Source organism: Lissotriton helveticus, chromosome 4_1, assembly GCF_964261635.1.
Source record: "Lissotriton helveticus chromosome 4_1, aLisHel1.1, whole genome shotgun sequence".
Classification (NCBI taxonomy): Eukaryota; Metazoa; Chordata; class Amphibia; order Caudata; family Salamandridae; genus Lissotriton; species Lissotriton helveticus.
Window position 1 is genome coordinate 402,854,056 of NC_136063.1, and position 19,372 is coordinate 402,873,427.

The window sequence follows — 19,372 nt, forward strand, 5'->3', positions numbered from 1 at the left end:
TTAGAGAGTAAGTAGCCTGTTTGTTTATTTTTTATGACACAGGAAGGAAACAAGAACCGACAAAATGCCACGTTCTTGAATATTTTAATTTTTCCTCCAGTTATAAGGAAGTTGCTTTTAGTTCCTTTTGATTCTGTGTTTGTTTCTTACCAGACATTGTATAGGCTGGCAAAACCGGTCCGGTTCCTTGTGAGCCAAATTCTGAGCCACAGTGCCCCATTAGTGCATGTTAGCATACCCTACTAGAGTGTCCTAGATCCTCTTGCTAATGCCTGGGGAATTTTTAGCCTGGAATTTGTATTTTTCCAGGGTAGGGAACAAAAAACTGATCTAGACAGACAGAGAGACAGACAGAGAGACAGACAGACAGAGAGACAGACAGACAGAGAGACAGACAGACAGAGAGACAGACAGACAGAGAGACAGACAGACCGAGAGACAGACAGACCGAGAGACAGACAGACCGAGAGACAGACAGACCGAGAGACAGACCGAGAGACAGACCAAGAGACAGACAGAGAGACAGACAGAGAGACAGACAGAGAGACAGACAGAGAGACAGACAGAGAGACAGACAGAGAGACAGACAGAGAGACAGACAGAGAGACAGACCGAGAGACAGACCGAGAGACAGACCGAGAGACAGACCGAGAGACAGACCGAGAGACAGACCGAGAGACAGACCGAGAGACAGACCGAGAGACAGACCGAGAGACAGACCGAGAGACAGACCGAGAGACCGACCGAGAGACAGACAGACCGAGAGACAGACAGACCGAGAGACAGACAGACCGAGAGACAGACAGACCGAGAGACAGACAGACCGAGAGACAGACAGACCGAGAGACAGACAGACCGAGAGACAGACAGACCGACAGACAGACAGACCGACAGACAGACAGACAGACAGAGAGACAGACAGACAGAGAGACAGACAGACAGAGAGACAGACAGACAGAGAGACAGACAGACAGAGAGACAGACAGACAGAGAGACAGACAGACAGAGAGACAGACAGACCGAGAGACAGACAGACCGAGAGACAGACAGACCGAGAGACAGACAGACCGAGAGACAGACAGACCGAGAGACAGACAGACCGAGAGACAGACAGACCGACAGACAGACAGACCGACAGACAGACAGAGAGACAGACAGACAGAGAGACAGACAGACAGAGAGACAGACAGACAGAGAGACAGACAGACAGAGAGACAGACAGAGAGACAGACAGACAGACAGAGAGACAGACAGACAGACAGAGAGACAGAGAGACAGACAGAGAGACAGAGAGACAGACAGACAGAGAGACAGACAGACAGAGAGACAGACAGATGTTATCACAGTGGAAAGTGTTACTTGGCTAATCTATGCATTGGAAATGTGACAGTGGGAATATTAATTTGTAATAGTGTAATCACTCGTGAATTTAAAAGCAGATTGTAAATACTATTGGAATAACAGTGCAGAAATTAAATTTAGTGCAGTGAAATCTTGTTTTGATTTTGTCCTGCAGGTGCCAGCAGTGTACCAGCATTTTTCTCCGAAGACGATTCCCAATCTAATGATTCCAGTGATTCAGACAGTAGTAGCAGTCAGAGTGAAGACATAGAACAAGAGACCTTTATGATTGATGAACCATTAGAGCGGTCAACAAGTAGTTCTCATGCCAGTGGTGCTGCGCAGGCTCCAAGATCAATGCAGTGGGCAGTGCGGAATACCCAGAATTCAAGGGCAACTAATACAACTCCATCAAGCACATCTGCACCAGCACGTAAGTGTAATGACTATTTTTATATTTTATCTCTATTCCAAATGCTGAGTTTCCTAACCTGGAGATAAGGATATTCCTCAAAAACGTTGTCACTCGGAAGAAGAGCCTCTGAAAATCTGATCTGATAAAGACATCTAGCTGCAGATTCTTTAACTTAGAATATCCCCAGGCGTCAGACTGGATCCAGATAACTTTCCGCAGCAGCACCTCTGCGTGCCGGGGGGCGGTGCCACACGGCTCCGCCCTGACGTCCACGAACGTGACGTCAGCGGAGCCATATAAGCCCCTCCCGGTGCGCTGACGTAAATTTTTCTTCTTTTCCGCGTCCCAACGCGGATCCAGGAAAACCCGCGGTTCCGTGGCCTGTTTTTCAGGCCTTCTCTGTGAGAAGTTGGCCTGATATATGATGCTCACTAGTTCTAGTGATCACCTTGTATCAGTTCAAACAACCCTTATGGTGGTTGGTTGTAAGTCAACCTTATAGACCAGCTATCCTAATGGTAGCATGGACAAAGCAGTCCTAGGCTAAACTCTTTTGGCATGTGAAGCCAGCTGTTTTACCACAATATAACCCCTTGAATACCAGATGAAAGGACACCACACAGGTTGTTATGAAAATAAACAGTATATTTATTAATAACAACACCTCTGAACTCTTTATGAGGTCAGAGGGCTAAGCATATGACAATCTCTTACGAAAAATACGACAAGTTGCACAAAATTACAATGGGGCCCTAGGGGCACGACAAACCATATACTAAGTAAGTGGAATGTGATAGTCGATAAAAGGAATGGAGCTGTCCAGAGGCTGTAGGATCGATGGGACCACGCTACACTAACTTCAGGTAAGTAATAGGAGGCCCACGGAACGCGTGTGCAGAGTGTGAACTCACATGCGAGATGCGTAACAACGTCTATGGACAGTACAGTTCAAGTTAAAGGTGAGTACGGACAATCCTAACTAGGTAGGACAACAACGACTATGGAATTGGACACTAGGACAGTTAGACTACCCTTGAGCACCGAAATGCTCTCGTTACCTCACCCACGGGCTGCGGGTGCATAGGTGCCAAAGTGTGTCTGGTTCTCGCGTTAAGGTCAATGGAGCCTGAAAGAAAAGATGCTGCAGGCGACCAGGAGGAAGATGTCCGGTGCGATCCAAGGGTGGATCGGTGAAGAAGAGGACCTGAAAGCAGAGGGGACAGTGTTCAAAGTCACTAGCCAGTGACCGGTGTGGAACCAGGAAGGAACCAGGTGCTGTCGTCGCGATCAGGTGAAGAGTGGACGCTTGACTCTGCAGCCACGTGGACCAGGAGGCGTCTTCGACGACCAGGATGGAGGCACGAGCTGTCCCACGCAGGCTCTCGCTGTCGGCGGTGTCGGATCCGGGATTGGAGTCAACAGGCCTTGGCAAAGGCAACCCACTCAGTGAAGGGAAAAAGATGTCTGGTGCGGACTAGGAGAGTCCGGGTGCCCCTCTTTTGGAAGGGAGCAAGGGCCAGTCTGGAGCAACCAGACCAGCAGCAAAGATTCGAAGGTTCGTCGTTTAGGAGGCCACTAGCCAGCTGGCAAGTGACCAGACAACGCGTCGAGCAGCAAACAAGCAGAAGGGCCCCACGCAGATCTCGTGGATGCTGGAGGGCTGATCTTCGGTGCAGGGGCTGCTCGGGGCTGGGGCTTCTCAGTCCCCAAAGCACTTGGTCGAGTTTACCTCGGGAGTCGTGCTGGAAGCGAAGTGCAGTTTCTTTCAAGATGGCCGGTCCCACGTGTCTCGTCGCACCCACGGATCTCAGCTGTGCTGCAGATGTAGGTAGAGGTCGGAGAGGTCTGGGAATCCGGGTCTCGTCGGGCTCTGAAGTCTGGATCCTGGAAGGAAGACGACAAAGGGAAGCCGCTGGACGCTTGATGGTGCCTGCAGTTGCAGGGTGGACACTCCTTGCCCACAAGGGAGATTTCTTCAGTCTTCTGTGGAGCAGAACGTCGAAGTCCAGAGTTTCTTCTTGTAGAGTAGTTCAGGATTAATCTAATCTGAAATGGGACCAGCTCCTACCTTTATCCTGCTAAAGGGGGCTGCACTACTGACTAGGTCCCTCCCCTGGGTGGGACCAGGAAGGGGGGTGGTTACACCCCCTATCCTTTGTCCGGTTTCGCGCCAGAGCTGGGGCAGGGATGCCCCAGCAACTGGTTTGAACCGGTGAATGCACAGGACACCTTGTGTGCCCCAGGCATGTCTCATTCCTTTCAGGCCTATCCTCCCCAATACACAAAATCCTGTCTGGGGGTGGTGCTAGCACCTCCCAAGGCAGGAAACCCTTTGTCCAAGCCGCCCTCGCTGGAAGGACTCCCAGCAGCAGGAGGTCAGACTTGTGTCTGTGGTGGCAGCATCCATTTTGTGATGCTAAGGCTCGAGTTAACTTTAACCGGGGTTCACAGTTACATACATGTCGTGTCCCTCTAGAAGGGTGGAATGCTACCCTCGTCGCCAGAATTGGCGAGGGGGTAGTATTCCAAATCGTATGACACCTTACTCGACATGTTTTGATAATGTTATACCAGAGTTAGCATTTAACCGCGAGGTTGATAATGCACTTAAGAGTGTATGGTATAGCGTTATCATTGAACAGCTATTAGGACTTGGTTCCGCAAGCTGAAAACGGGCTCAGCTCATGCCAGAGCACCATCTCACATAATTCCAAGCACTCTGCCTTCAGGATTGATAAGGCCTTCCATAGGAGTGACTGATAGGAATATATGTGTCCATATTAGGGTTAGATATAGGTATACTATATCTATAGCAAAGGGTGATTACACCACCTTGCCCCAGCTGTCATGCAGCCAGTTGTGTCAGTTTTACATGGCCAGCCAGGGGTGGCATAATACATGCTTCAGCCCCTGGTAGGCCCTGGGTACACCTATGCCCTGGATACCTAAGGTACACTGTACAGGGACTGATAAGGTGGCCCAGTACCAATTGGTAAATGCACCTAAAGTACATTGTTGTCAATTTAGAGAGAGAACAGCTAGGCTGTGGGTCTGATTAGCAGGCCCACAGCCAGGGAAAGTCGTAAACCAGTGAAGCAAAAAGCAAAAATCTGGGGTGACCATAGGATTGCAGACCCCACTCTCCTACATTCTCGACGCCTTCGGCATCGCGTAACAGTGTGCGATTAATTCTGGCTTTAAGGCTTTTGAGACCTGTACACTGCAAATGTCTGTCACAGATCCGCACGCGATATGTATGTGGTGCCTGTGAGTGCACCTCGACTCCGAAGAATGCGACACCTTACGGCAGATGAAACCAAAGTCGTATGAAGCTGCTGGCAGCCCGAATGTCCGGAGGTCGTCCTCCCGCAAAGGTGACGCTGGGGCCCGCTGCTCTTGGTCTTTGCCAGGCACAGGCACCCAGGAGTAGTCTCTCTCATACTCACTCTCCCCGGGTGTCGAAGCGACTATTCAAAGTCTCTCCAGTCTTTCTTAGGGTCACCCCTTCTACCCTGGTGCGCCATCGGGTCCCACAGAGGAGGATGGCACTCATGTCGGGTCTTCGCCGGCGAATTCGTCCTCAACACCGACTGCGCGCATCGACTCCGGTTGCGGAGTCTATACAACGTCGGGACACGGCCCGGAGGGGCATCCCAGTCGTCTGTCCAGCCCGCCCTTCCAGTTGCCACATAGCCCTGTGCAGCTTCCTGCGCTGATGTCGGCTGCGGCACCGAGTTAGACGCCCTGTCAACCTCTTTCCTCCTCAGGTGGAGGTCGAGTCACCATGGGTCCGCACCTAGATCGAGTCCCCTCTGGAGGTTCTCGAGGTCGATGCGACGCTGTCTCGGCGTCGGTGGATGCCGGTGCCGGCACCTACAGCTCCTCTGTTACAGGAGGATGAAATCCCTCTGGGCTCACCGTGCCTAGGGTCGTTTCGGTGCCCCTTGGTGCAGGTGCGTAGCGTTCCATGGCCTTTGGATTAACCTCAGGCTCCTCCACCTTTACTGTCTAGTGAACGAGTTAGCCTCCAACCGTCCCCGACCGATGGTTTGTTGTCGCCCCCCAGAATGGTGACCGAGGCTAGTGCGGCTCTTGCGAGGGCTGTTCGCAGGGCGGTGGATATTCTTTACTTGCAGCTCCTGTGGTTTCCCTGCCCTCTGATCCTTTACTGGATCTCCTCCACATGGAGCCTGGTGACATGAAGCCTTTGCTGCCCCTTGGTGGGTCTTTGTTTGACATCCTGCTTGGTACCTGGGTATGGCCCTCCTCTGGTGACCCTGTTGATTGGGCCATTGCTCGCCGGCATCGCCCGTCCCCAGACGATCCTATCTGCTTGTCTCTTCACCCTAGAGCTCAGAGTCTTGTTGTCCAGGCGGCTTTCTCTTTGTAGCCTTCTTCGGCTCTGCCGTTGCTACCTTCCAACTAGGGAGTCTCGGTGGCTGGAGACATGTGGTCGCCACATTTTTGCCTCTGTTAGTCCATGCATCTGTGCCTTGAATACGTCTTGCATGTTCGCACGTGCTTCCTTTGGGACTTGGTTTAGCTCCTTCTTCCTTCTCTCCCAGAAGGGCCCCGGGCTGACTTGCATCGCCTTCTTCTTTATGGCCAGGGAATGGCACAATTTTTCCTTCGATCGGTCCTGTATGCTACTGACTCTGTGGGTAGGGCAATGGCCTGGTCGGTTGCTTTGTGCCGCCATGCATTGCTGCACGATAGTCGTTTTCCTGACTCTCTTTGGGATGCTCTTCGGGATCTGCCATTCAATGGTGGGGACCTTTTTGACTGTCAGACTGATTTTGCGGTCTCCCGCCTCATGTCTGGTCTTCTGTGATTTTCTGGCCCTTGCGGCCTGGCTTTCTGGTCCTTGTGGTCTATCTTTTTCATACGTTGTATGACTTTGTGTTGCTTTTTCTTGTGCATAGGTGGGGTTGCCTTGTTTGTTTTGGACACTGGGTTCATGAAGTAATACCCAGATGGTCTAGGCGGCTACTCCGCCATGTTTGCCTTTGTTCATTACAGCTGGTCAGCTGGTTCTGCCTTCCTTTCAATCCTCTGTTGGTGAGCTTGTCTCAAGAGGAGCCCCCTTGCCGGGTTTAAGACTTGTCATATGTCGGTTATTTGCTGGCTTTTGTGTAGCTGCCTTCCTACAAGGAAGGCTTGGTACGCTCCTGTGGAGTCTTGCTCACAGAGGTTCTTCTGTGGATCAGTCTGTCCTCTCTGTAGGAGAGTAGGGTCTGCTTCCTATGGTCACCCCCACTTTTTGCTTTTGCTTCTCTGGTTTTCGACTTAGATGTGGCTGTGGGCCTGCTAATCAGACCCACAGCCCAGCTGCACTATCTCTAAATTTACACCATGTACTCTAGGTACATACACAATTGGGAATTGGTTCACCTTGTCAGCCCCTGTAGAAGTGTACCCTAGGTACTCAGGGCATAGATGTAAACAAGGCCTACCAGGGGCTGCAGCATGTATTATACCACCCCTGGCTGGCCACTCAAATAGACACAACTGGCTGATCGCTCAGCTGGGGCAAGGTCGTGTAACCACACCTTGCTTAGGTATAGTATTCCTATATCTACCCTTATATATAGACACACAGTAACCTACAAGTCACTCCTATGGCAGGCCTTAACAATCCTGGAGGCAGAGTGCTTGTTATGTGTGAGATGGTGCTCTAGCATGAGCTGAGTCTGTCTATAGCTTTCGGAACCATGTCCTTATAGCTCTTATATGATATTGCCATACCATATACTCTTAAGTGCATTATGACCCTCGCGGTTAAATGCTAACTTTGGTTTGGCGTTATCCAAACATGTCGTGTAAGGTGTCATACGCTTTGGAATACTACCCCCTCACCAATTCTGGCGACGGGGGTAGCATTCCACCCTTATAGAGGGAGAAGACATGTTATTGCTGACTATCCCGGTTAAAGTTAACCAGAACCCCAGCGTCACAAAATGGACGCTGCTGCCACAGACACAAGTTTGACCTCCTGCTGTTGGGAGTCCTTCCAGTCACGGAGGTTTGGACAATAGGTTTCCTGCCTTGGGAGGTGCGAGCACCACCCCAGACATGACTTTGTGTATTGGGACAGGGAGGGCTGCGAGGACCTTTTCAGGTTGGGTTTTCTGCATTTGCCTCCCTCCGGGTGGCTTTGTCTTTCTGCGGGGTGACCTCTTTCACTTCAATCCTCAACAGGATGCTTAATTTTGTTTTGCTTGCTCTACTCCACCCATTCTTGTGATTGGGCGGTATGCTCATGTGTCCTTTTACAACCCTATGCCCTCGGTCATCCAGTATGGGGTCTACTCATGTCCCCCCTCCCCCTCTTCTCAATCGCCTTAGGGTCTCTTCCCTCCCCTACAGTCCATTGGTTTGAAGTCTATCGGCTCTGCCTCAGTCTATAGGTCCCTTACAGGGGATACAACGTCCCTTTCTGGTGGATTGTCATTGCTCATGTGTTCCGGACTTGTTGCCCTTCACAGTTATATATTCTGGTTGCGGACTTTGTCATCTGCCATGTTTTTTCACATCTTCTGCCTCCGGGGAGGGTTTAGCTTTCACTTTTGTGGGGTTGCTTCTCAAAGCGGTGTTCTGCTCTTTCCCTTCACTATTTTTCAGTATACAGTGCCTGGCACTGTCCTTTATAGTGCTGTTTTTCACCATTCAATTTGGGGAGGGGCTTCTATGGCTCCGCTTATGTCACGTCCGTGGACGACGTCCAGGCGGAGCCGTTTGACGGCGCCCCCCGGCGCTAAGAGGTGCTGCTGCGGAAAGTTTTCCGGATCCAGTCTGATGCCTGTGGATATTCTAAGTTAAGGAATCTGCGGCTAGACTGTGTCTTTACCAGATACATAGTTACCGAAGGTAAGTAAATCGTTCATCTGAAAGAAACACGTTAGTGTTAGATTCCTTACCTTAGAATATCCCCAGGCGTCCGGCTGGATCCGGAAAGTTTTCGTCAGCAGTACCCCTGCTCGTCGGTAGGCATCGTCTGCGCCTCCGCATCCGTCGTCTGCGTCGTGATCGCCGGAATGACGTCATTGTAGTACTTGGACACCGCACTCGAGCGCGGACGTCAGATCTTCTTTTTTCCGCGCCAGCAAGCGCAGATCCGGGAAGAGCAGTGCTCTAGTCATTTTTTGACTAACTTTTTTGATCTCTTTTGATCACTTTTCGAGTCGATTTCGACTCGCTGTGCCGTTAGGGATGCCTGGTTTTAAACCTTGCGACGCCTGTCACCGCTTGATGTCGGTGACCGACCCCCTCCATCGGTGCCTTAACTGCCTTGGGGCCGGCCACGATGACAAGTCGTGCCCCGACTGCCGGGCCTTGATTTCGAAGGCTAGACGGGAGTGGTCCTGTAAGCTCCGGCAGTCAGCTCCACGCCCCTCGAAGTTGAAGAGGCGTCATCGCTCTTCCGACTCCCCCAGGAGCCCGTGCGACGCGGCTGGGGGTTCGGTCGACACCGTCCACGCGGCTCCACCGGAGCCACAAGCGCCGCGTCCAGCTCCATACCCGCCGGTCCCTGGGCTGCACGCGACGCCGGAGAAGATAAGTGCTTTCCTCATGGCCATGAGGGCTCACTTCCCTCCGTCGGAACCTGCCGAGGCGCCTTCGGCCCCGTGGGTCTGACTGGGATCCCGGCAGCTCCGGCCCCGGGCGGTGCTTCGGCCCCGGCGCCGTCGGATGCTTCGGCGCCATTGTCGACTCCGGTCCCGACGCCGCAGGGCCCCTCAGGATCCAGGCCTGGATCTGGGTCGTCGCAGTCGACCTCACGACTCTTCCGCTGGCACCGACCCCGAGGGTGTCCCTCCCGGTGCCATCTCCAGACGACGCCGTCCCCGGTTTCAGCCCCGGTCCGGGTGCGACACCGGAGCGGCACTGCTCAGCGCCGTCTCCGACGGGTGACCAATTCACCTACGACCCGGCTCAATCATTTTTGCCTGGTTTCCAGGACATGGATGACGAGGAGGACTGGGAGGGGTCTGAGGACCCTTTGGCACAGCAGTGCCAGTTATGCCAGGACTGGGCAGATGAGCTGGGGGATGCCAGTGGTCTAGACACTTCGCCTGACACTGGATTCATCTCTCCTCCCTCCGTGGCTTCGGAGGAGGGGGCTACTTATAGCGTGGTGTTTAACAGGGCGGCCAAGGCCTTGGCTCTTGATCTCCCTGTCGGGGTCGTGAGGACTAACCTCCTCACTGAGGTGCTCCAACCGCAGGCAAGCTCCTCGGAACCTCTACTGCCGTTAGCGAAGCCCTCACCGACGTTCTGATGGGCACCTGGTCCAAGCCCTCTACAGGCCTCCCTGTGGATCGGAACGTGGCCCGATGCCACTACCCGGCTCCGGGCAACCCCTGCTTTCTGTCCGTTCACCCCACCCCCGAGAGCCTGGTGATTCAGGCCTCTACGTCCCAGACCGCATTCCAGACCGCTCCTCCGGATCGGGAATCCAAATGGTATGATCAGTTTGGGAAGAAAGTGTTCTCCCCTCTGAGTTTGGGGCTGCGGTTTGTCAACACCGCCTGCCTTTTGGGCCGTTACATCCACTCTCTGTGGGATACGGTTGCGGAGGTGCAGCCACAGTGTCCGGACGAGGCCCGGACACGGCTCGCCCAAGCCCTGGCAGAGGATGCAGCACCGTACTCGATTAGATGTGGACTTGACACCACAGACTCCCTGGGCAGAGCGATTTCCACGACGGTGGCGATTCGTTGCCACGCCTGGCTGCGGTCTGCCAACTTCTCTGGGGATGTCCAGGCCACGCTCATGGACATGCCCTTCAATGGCCGCCGCCTCTTTGGCGACAAGGCGGATAGTGCGCTAGAGCGTTTTAAGGACTCCAGGGCTACTGCCAAGTTCTTGGGCCTAGGCCAGCGCCACCACACTTCCGCTTTTCACAACTTTCGTGGCCAAGGAAGGGGCGCCGCCACGCGTCCAGCCAGCCACAGGCCGCAGAACCAGTCCACATCCGCCCCTGCAGCATCTGCCTCCAAGCCTTCCTAGTCCGGCATTTCAGGCCCATTCGACGCCAGTGGGGGGCAGGGTTCGCCATCACATCCTCCACTGGCGTACCATCATGTCGGACAGGTGGGTGCTTCAAATCTTCCGAACGGGCTACTCCCTCCCCTTCGAGGCGACACCTCCAGACATGCTACCGCAATACCACCGCATGTCAGGGGGATCACTTGCAACTTCTGCAAGAGGAAATTACGGCCCTCTTGGCCAAGGGGGCCATCGAGCGCGTTCCTGGGCCAGAAGTAGGGTGTGGTTGCTACTCCCACTACTTTCTGGTACCCAAGAAGGGCAAAGGGGGCCTACGCCCTATCTTGGACCTAAGGAACGTCAACGGCTTCCTCCGGAAGGAGAAGTTCAAAATGCTGACACTGGCTCAGGTCCTAGCTGCCCTGGACCCAGGAGACTGGATGGTAGCGTTTTACTTGCAGGACGCTTATTTCCACATCCCCGTCCTTCCGGCCCACCGGCGCTACCTGCGGTTCACGGTTGGCCAGGAGCACTTTCAGTTTACCGTGCTCCCCTTCGGCCTTACCAGCGCCCCACCGGTGTTCACAAAGGTGATGGCGGTGGTCGCAGCTCATCTGCGCAGGTTAGGGGTTTCGGTCTTCCCCTACCTCGACGACTGGTTGTTGAAGGCGGGCTCGCCCCAGACAGTCGTCAGCCACCTCCAGACTACGGCAGATCTCCTGCACCGGCTGGGGTTCTCCATCAATGTGCCGAAGTCACACCTGTGCCCCTCTCAGAAGCTCCTTTTCATTGCAGCGGTTCTCGACTCGGCGCGATTTCGGGTTTATCCACCCGAACAGCGGGTCCGGGATATTCAGGCTCTGATTCCCATCTTTCAGCCGTTATCCCGGGTCTCGGTCAGGTTGACGCTGCGGCTTCTGGGGCTAATGGCCTCCTGCATCCTACTGGTGCATCACGCCAGGTGGCAGATGCGGGCTCTGCAGTGGGACCTGAAGTTTCAGTGGGCCCAGCATCAGGACAACCTGTCCGACCCCGTCCTGATCTCGGAGGGCACTGCGAGACAGCTGCAGTGGTGGCTCACGGACCGCGATTGGGTCAGCGGCAGATCCCTCTCCCTTCCCCAACCGGAGTACGTAGTTGTGACTGACGCGTCCCTCCAGGGCTGGGGTGGCCACATGGGGGAGGCGGAGATCAAAGGCCTCTGGTCTCCGGCGGAGGCCCGGCTCCACATCAACCTGTTGGAGTTACGGGCGATTCGTCTAGCACTGAAGGCATTCCTCCCCTCTGTCTGGGGGAGTGTAGTGCAGGTGTTCACGGACAACACCACCGCTTTGTGGTACTGCAACAAACAGGGCGGGGTGGGGTCGTGGACCCTTTGCCAGGAGGCTCTGCGCCTCTGGCAATGGCTGGAACGCCAGGGCGTGACCCTGGTGGCTCAACATCTGGCAGGTTCTCTGAACGCCAGGGCGGACGAGCTCAGCCGTCGGTGCATGATGGATCACGAATGGCGTCTGAACTCGGACGTGGCGCAAGGCTTCTTTCAGTGATGGGGAGAGCCTTGGTTAGATCTATTCGCCACCGAAGAGAACGCGCAATGTCATCAGTTCTGCGCGTTGGAATTTCCAAGGCGGCACTCGCTCTGCGACGCTTTTCGTCGCGTGTGGAGTTGCGGTCTGTTGTACGCCTTTCCGCCTATACCACTTCTGCCCAGAGTGCTGAAGAAGATCAAGCGCGACCGGGCCCAAGTCATCCTTGTGGCTCCGGACTGGGCACGAAGGTACTGGTATCCAGAGCTACTCAGTATGTCAGTCGATCCCCCGGTTCGTCTGCCTCTTCAGGAGGACCTTCTGTCGCAGCAACAGGGGACGGTCCTCCACCCGAACCTGTCCAGTCTCCACCTCCATGCTTGGAGATTGAGCGGCGACAGTTGAGGCCATTTGACTTGCCTCCTGAAGTCTGTAACGTCATTCTGGCAGCCAGGCGTCCCTCCACAAAGTCGGTATACGCCTGCAGGTGGAACAGATTTGTGGCATGGTGCACAGCAAAGGCTGTGGATCCTCTTGCTGCCCCTCTCTCTGAGGTTCTTCTCTTCCTTCTTTCTCTTTCCCAGCAGGGCTCTGCTCTGGGCACTATCAAGGGCTACCTTTCTGCCCTTTCAGCCTTTCTGAGGCTGCCTGATCAACCTTCTTTGTTCACGTCCCCTGTTGTAAATAGATTTCTTAAGGGCATCACACACACGTTTCCTCCTGTTGTGATTCCTCAGTGGGACTTGAACCTGGTTCTTACATTTCTGATGTGCGCTCCCTTTGAGCCACTTCACAACTGTCCTCTCCGCCTTCTAACTCTGAATACTGCTTTCCTGGTTCCCATCACCTCTGCCAGGAGAGTGAGTGAGCTCCAGGCCCTTTCTTGTACTCCACCTTTCCTTTCTGTCCATCCGGACAAAGTGGTGTTGCGTACTAAGCCATCTTTCCTGCCCAAGGTTGTCACACACCGGGCAGTCTATCACCTTGCCACCCTTCTTCCCGCCACTGCATCCCTCTAAAGAGGAAGAGCGGCTCCACCGTCTGGACCCAAAACGTACTCTCTCATTTTACTTGGATCGCACACGCCAGTTCCGGGTGGATGACCAACTCTTTGTTGGTTACGTGGGCGCTAAGAAGGGGAAGCGGTGCACAAGAGGACCATCTCCCGGTGGATCATCTTGTGCATCCAGGCATGCTACTCCTTGGCTAGAAAGGAGCCCCCTGTTGAATTACGGGCTCATTCCACCCGAGCCACGGTGACTACAACTGCCCTGGGCCGGGGAGTGCCCTTACCAGACATCTGTCAGGCAGCTACGTGGGCATCGCTGCACACGTTTGCGAGATACTACTGCCTGGACAGCCAAGTCCGGAGGGATGGCTTCTTTGGCTGTTCTGTCCTCCAGGACTTTCTGGTGTGATTATTGGTTCGCAGACCCACCACCGGGGTTGGTATTGCTGGGGTATCTATTCTAAGGTAAGGAATCTAATACTAACGTGTCTCTTTCACATGCACAAGTTACTACTTGTGTAACGATATATCTGTAAGAGAGATTAGTTAGTATTAGATTCCTTACCGACCCACCCATCCTCCCCGTTCTGCGAACCGATATCTAGGGTTAGGGTTACCCCCTTTCAGGACCCTAGTTTCAATGGCACCAGTGTTGGTTTTTAACATGGCTCTGCGTTTCTGGCGCGGAAAAGCTGTGTCTAAGAACTGACGTCAGCACGCGGAGGCGGCGTCTAAGTACTCAGACGACATCATCATGGCACCCACGACGCTGACGACGCCTACCGACGTGCAAGGGTACTGCTACGCAAAAGTTTCTGGATCCAGTCTGACGCCTGGGGATATTCTAAGGTAAGGAATCTAATACTAACTAATGTCTCTTACAGATATATCGTTACACAAGTAGTTACTTGTGCACCAGGGCGTCACCCTGGTGGTTCAACACCTGTCAGGTTCCCTGAACGCCAGGGTGGATGAACTGAGCCGCCGGTGCATGATGGATCACGAATGGCGTCTGAAATCAGACGTCGCGCTAGGTCTTTTAGCAGTGGGGAGAGCATTTATTAGATCTATTCGCCACCGAAGAGAACGTGCAATGTCATCAGTTCTGCACATTGGAATTTCCAAGTCGGCACTCGCTCGGAGACTCTTTTCATCACGAGTGGAGCTGCGGTCTGTTGTACGCCTTTCCGCCTATACTACTTCTGCCCAGAGTGCTGAAGAAGATCAGGCGAGACTGGGCCCAAGTCATCCTTGTGGCTCCGGACTGGGCACGAAGATTCTGGTATCCCGAGCTACTCAGCATGCCAGTCGATCCCCCGTTTCGTCTGCCTCTTCAGGAGGACCTTCTGTCGCAGCAGCAGGGGACGGTCCTCTACCCGAACCTGTCCAGTCTCCACCTACATGCATGGAGATTGAGCGGCGGCAGTTGAGGCCATTTGACTTGCCTCCTGAAGTCTGTGATATGATTCTAGCAGCCAGGCGTCCCTCCACAAAATCGGTATACGCCTGCAGGTGAAACAGATTTGTGGCATGGTGCACAGCAAAGGCTTTGGATCCACTCTCTGCCCCCCCTTCCAGAGGTTCTCCTCTTCCTTCTTTCTCTTGCCCAGCAGGGCTCTGCTGTGTGCACTATCAAAGGCTACCTCTCGGCCATTTCAGCCTTCTTAAGGGTTCCTGATCAGCCTTCTCTTTTCGAGTCCCCTGTTGTAAATAGCTTCTTGAAAGGCATCACACATGTTTCCTCCTGTTCCCTTTGTGATGTCTCAGTGGGACTTGAACCTTGTACTGACTTATCTGATGTGCTTTGAGCCACTTCATAACTGTCCTCTTCTGACTCTTAAAACTGCATTCCTGGTTGCCATCACCTCTGCCAGGAGAGTGAGTGAGCTCCATCCTCTATCTTCTAAACCTCCTGTTCGAGGCATATGAGCTGCAGATCGTATACTGTGCATTAGATCGCCACATGTTGTTGGGCTCGGATGATTGCAGGTTGTTGTCTTCTCCGAAGAAGTCTTTGTAGTCACGAGATAGGTGACTCCTCCCTTGGACAATACTGCGCATGGTCATCGACTCCATCCTCAGATTGTTTTTTTCCGCCACTGGGTTCGGATGAAAGTTTTCCGCTCCGGCTAGAAAAGACTTTCCAACAACTTCAAAGCGAACCAACTTTATAAAAACATCATCGACATCGAATAAACTACTTTCGACACCATCAACTACATTCCGGTGCGTCGATGCGGGCCGTTGGGCCTATCGGCGCCGTACGGCCTACGCCTCATGGACAGAACTCCATTCAAGAGATGCCCGGTATGTCGAGCAAAGTTCCCTCATAGCGACCATCACGAGGTCTGCAACCGCGGTCTATCGCCGGAACACGAAGAGTCGACCTGCACAGCTTGTGCATCCTTCCGATCGAAGAAGACCATTCGGGATCGGAGGGCCCGTCGACACGAGATGAGGAGATCAGCACCAGCACCGGAGGCCATCTTTGAAGAGGAGATCGTCGAAGAAGACTTCTCCGAGGACGAAGATCCACTCGAAGACCTCTCCGAGGACGAGGCTCCACTCGTCGCCGAGGAAGACTCGCCTGATCTCCAGATCATATCGGGGGCAGATGATTCAGATGACTCGATTCCATCTCGACAACCCGTGAGTACCCTCGCCCCTGCACCACAGACACTGCCCAAACCAAAGGCAACGGTCAGCACTCCGCCCATGGAGCCCAGTCGAGACCGAAATACCCCCTCCGACGCCCCGCCTTCGGGCTCGGCTCCGAGGAAAAAGACTATGCCTTCCGGTGCCTCGGCACCGACAAAACCACATGTGCCAATTCCAACTCTTCCATTGGCACCGAAGCACACACATCCTTCGGCACCGAAGGATTCCTCGACACCGAAGCCAAAACGCCCTTCGGTGCCCAAAGAAAAAGATCCTTCGGCAACCAAACCAAAAGAGGCATCGAAGCCGAAGACTGTACCGGATCCGAAAAGAGCTCTGACTCCAAAGCCTTCCGGTTCCAAAAATAAAGATGGGAAGCCAGAGTCCGAAGCCGCAAGGCCTATTAGACCTGTCTCCGCTCCAACCTCGGTACCAAAGACTCCTACTAAGCCGAAACCACCTTCGGCACCGAAAACTTTGCCATGGGACTCAATAACGCCTCTTACAGCAAAACACACAAAACAACCCCTATCGGCACCGAAAAAAACAACGCCAAAGAAGGTTGTAGAGGGGGAAGAACTGTTTACACCAGATCCTAAACAAAAGAAAGTCTATATCAATCCAAAGACTGGACATGTAGAGGCTATTCCTTATAAGAAGAGACCAGCAGACACACCACTTCTACCTGTGGTTCCTGCCAAAAAGAAGGACTGTGCAACTTCTCCAGTGCACCCTTCCTCTCCTTTACCTTCTTCCTCTCCTATCCCTCCTTACATTGAACCTACAGTTTCTCCTGTTCAATCTCCTGCATCATCACACCACACTGACGAGGAGTATGATCTAGGTGGGGGAAACGACATACCAGAGCCACAGGAATACCCTTTAGATGAAGATGTCAATCCTGAATATCCTAAAGAGGATGACATGTATGGCCTCCCACCACACAATGTGCCCGACATTCCTGACCCTCAGTCCAACCCAACAAAACCGTCCCCTCCGGAGGATAGTATTGGGTTTAATCATTTACTAAATAGAGCAGCCCTTTAACACGGGATTTCAATGCACTCTGATGCCATTGATGAAAGATTTTTTACTGGATTCATTTGAGCAGTCACAAAGGTCTACACAAATACTACCTATGATCAAAGGAGTCATTAAACATGCTCCAGAAATATTTAAAGACCCTGTACGCAGTAGGGTACTAAATCCAAGAATAGAAAAGAAATACAGACCCGCACCATCTGATCCAGTCTATATTAGGTGACATCTGCCACTAGACTCTTTAGTAGTGTATAATGCAAGAAAAAGAGCTAATTCCCAGACCTCTGGTGACACGCCCCCGCCTGACAAAGAATCTAAAGTTATTGACTCGTCAGGGAAACGGATTGCTGCGCAAGCAACAAACATATGGCGCATAGCAAACACACAAGCCCTGCTCTCACGCTATGACTGGGCTCACTACGATCAATTAGAAAAATTGATGGAACACCTCCCAGATCAGTACAAAGATCAGGCAACAGAACTCATACAGGAAGGCAAGTTAATATCCAATGCCTCAATTAAATGTGCACTAGATGTAGCTGACACAGCATCCAGAGCAGTTAATACTAGTGTCATACTCAGACGACATGCGTGGTTACGCATTTCAGGGTTTAAAACAGAGGTACAGACCACCATCTTGAACCAGCCCTTCAATCAAAACCAATTGTTCGGGCCAGAAGTAGACAGCACACTAGAAAAGATGAAAAAAGCAACAGACACAGCTAAGTCTATGGGTGCATTACAATCCACACAGACTAGAAGTTCTTTACAAATACACAGACCTCCTCTAACAAGAACTACTTCAGAGGAGGATACAGAGGAAATAATAACAAGGGAAGAGGTAGAGGTAATAACAACAACCGCTCCTCTTCCACTCCCAAACAGTGACTTCCCTCTGCCTCCCCCACAACATTCCACTCCTGTGAGGGGCAGATTATCACCGTTCCTACCTGTCTGGAATTCCATTACAACAGACAGGTGGGTTAAGACAAATTATCCAAAATGGCTACTGCCTAGAACTCACAGCAACCCCCCCCAAACATACCGCCCAGGCAGCGTCCAATGTCCACAGACCATATTACTCTGCTTCAACAAGAAGTTCTAGCCCTTCTACAAAAGGATGCTATTCAAGTAGTTCCTTTAGAAGAACAGGGAACCGGAGTCTACTCCTTGTACTTCCTAATTCCCAAGAAGGACGGCACACTAAGACCAATTCTCGACCTCAGGCCCCTCAACCATTACATACAATCAGATCATTTTCACATGATCACTCTGCAGCAAGTACTCCCACTACTACAACAAGGCGATTTTCTTTCAACACTAGACCTAAAGGACGCCTACTTTCACATTCCTATACATCCTGCTCACAGGAAGTATCTAAGGTTTGTCATACGAGGACAGCACTATCAATTCAAAGTCATTCCATTCGGGGTCACAACAGCACCAACAGTGTTCACAAAGTGCTTAGCATTAGTAGCGGCACATCTCAGAAGACAACCGATACATGTCTTCCCTTTTCTAGACGACTGGCTCATAAAGGCAAAAACATACAGTCAATGTGTCCATCACACAAAGCACACAATTCAAACATTGCACGACTTAGGGTTTACCATAAACTACACCAAGTCGCACCTAGAGCCTTCGCACGTTCATCAGTATCTTGGAGCTTCCATAGACACATCTACAGCTCTAGCGTATCCCAATCCAGCCAGGATACAGAGCATTCAAACCTTAGTCTCAATTTTTCAACACCAGCAGTCTCTACAAGCCAGAGTGTTCATGAGACTAATAGGCATGATGACATCTTGCATCTTCATAGTTCCACATGCAAGACTGCAAATGCGCCCATTACAAGAATATCTAGCACAACAGTGGAATCAGGCTCAAGGTCAGCTCTCAGACCTGGTGTTGGTGGACAGCCGTACATATCGCTCTCTGCAATGGTGGAACACCAAAAATTTGACAAAGTGACGGCCGTTCCTAGAGCCTCTTCCACAGATAGTGCACACGACAGACGCGTCCCTCACAGGATGGGGAGCCCATCTCTTACACTATACCACACAAGGCCAATGGAACAACCAACAAAAACTGTTCCATATCAACCATCTAGAGCTGCTAGCAATTTTCCTAGCACTCAAGACATTTCAACTGCAAGTACAAAAAAAGCTGTCCTAATCCGGACGGACAATATGACAGCTATGTACTATATACAAAAACAGGGGGGGGACACACTCTGCAACTGTCCCAGCTCGACAGAACATTTGGAGATGGGCCATTCCTCAAAACATACACCTGACGGTAGAGCACCTTCCAGGATTTCACAATCAGATAGCAGATCTGTTGAGTAGACAGTCACAACAGATTCACGAATGGGAGATACATCCACAAGTTATT

General features: G+C 52.4%; 1 protein-coding gene across 19 annotated transcripts in view; it reads left to right on the plus strand.

Annotated features, from left to right (window-relative positions):
- UBR5 (ubiquitin protein ligase E3 component n-recognin 5) overlaps positions 1 to 19,372 on the plus strand; it is a 2,132,574-nt gene that overhangs the window by 1,276,911 nt on the left and 836,291 nt on the right. For all 19 annotated transcript variants that reach the window (XM_078686916.1, XM_078686920.1, XM_078686919.1 and 16 more), the window contains one exon: positions 1,517 to 1,774. In XM_078686916.1, coding sequence (XP_078543042.1) covers positions 1,517 to 1,774 — 258 coding nt within the window. The remainder of the gene's footprint in view (positions 1 to 1,516; positions 1,775 to 19,372) is intronic.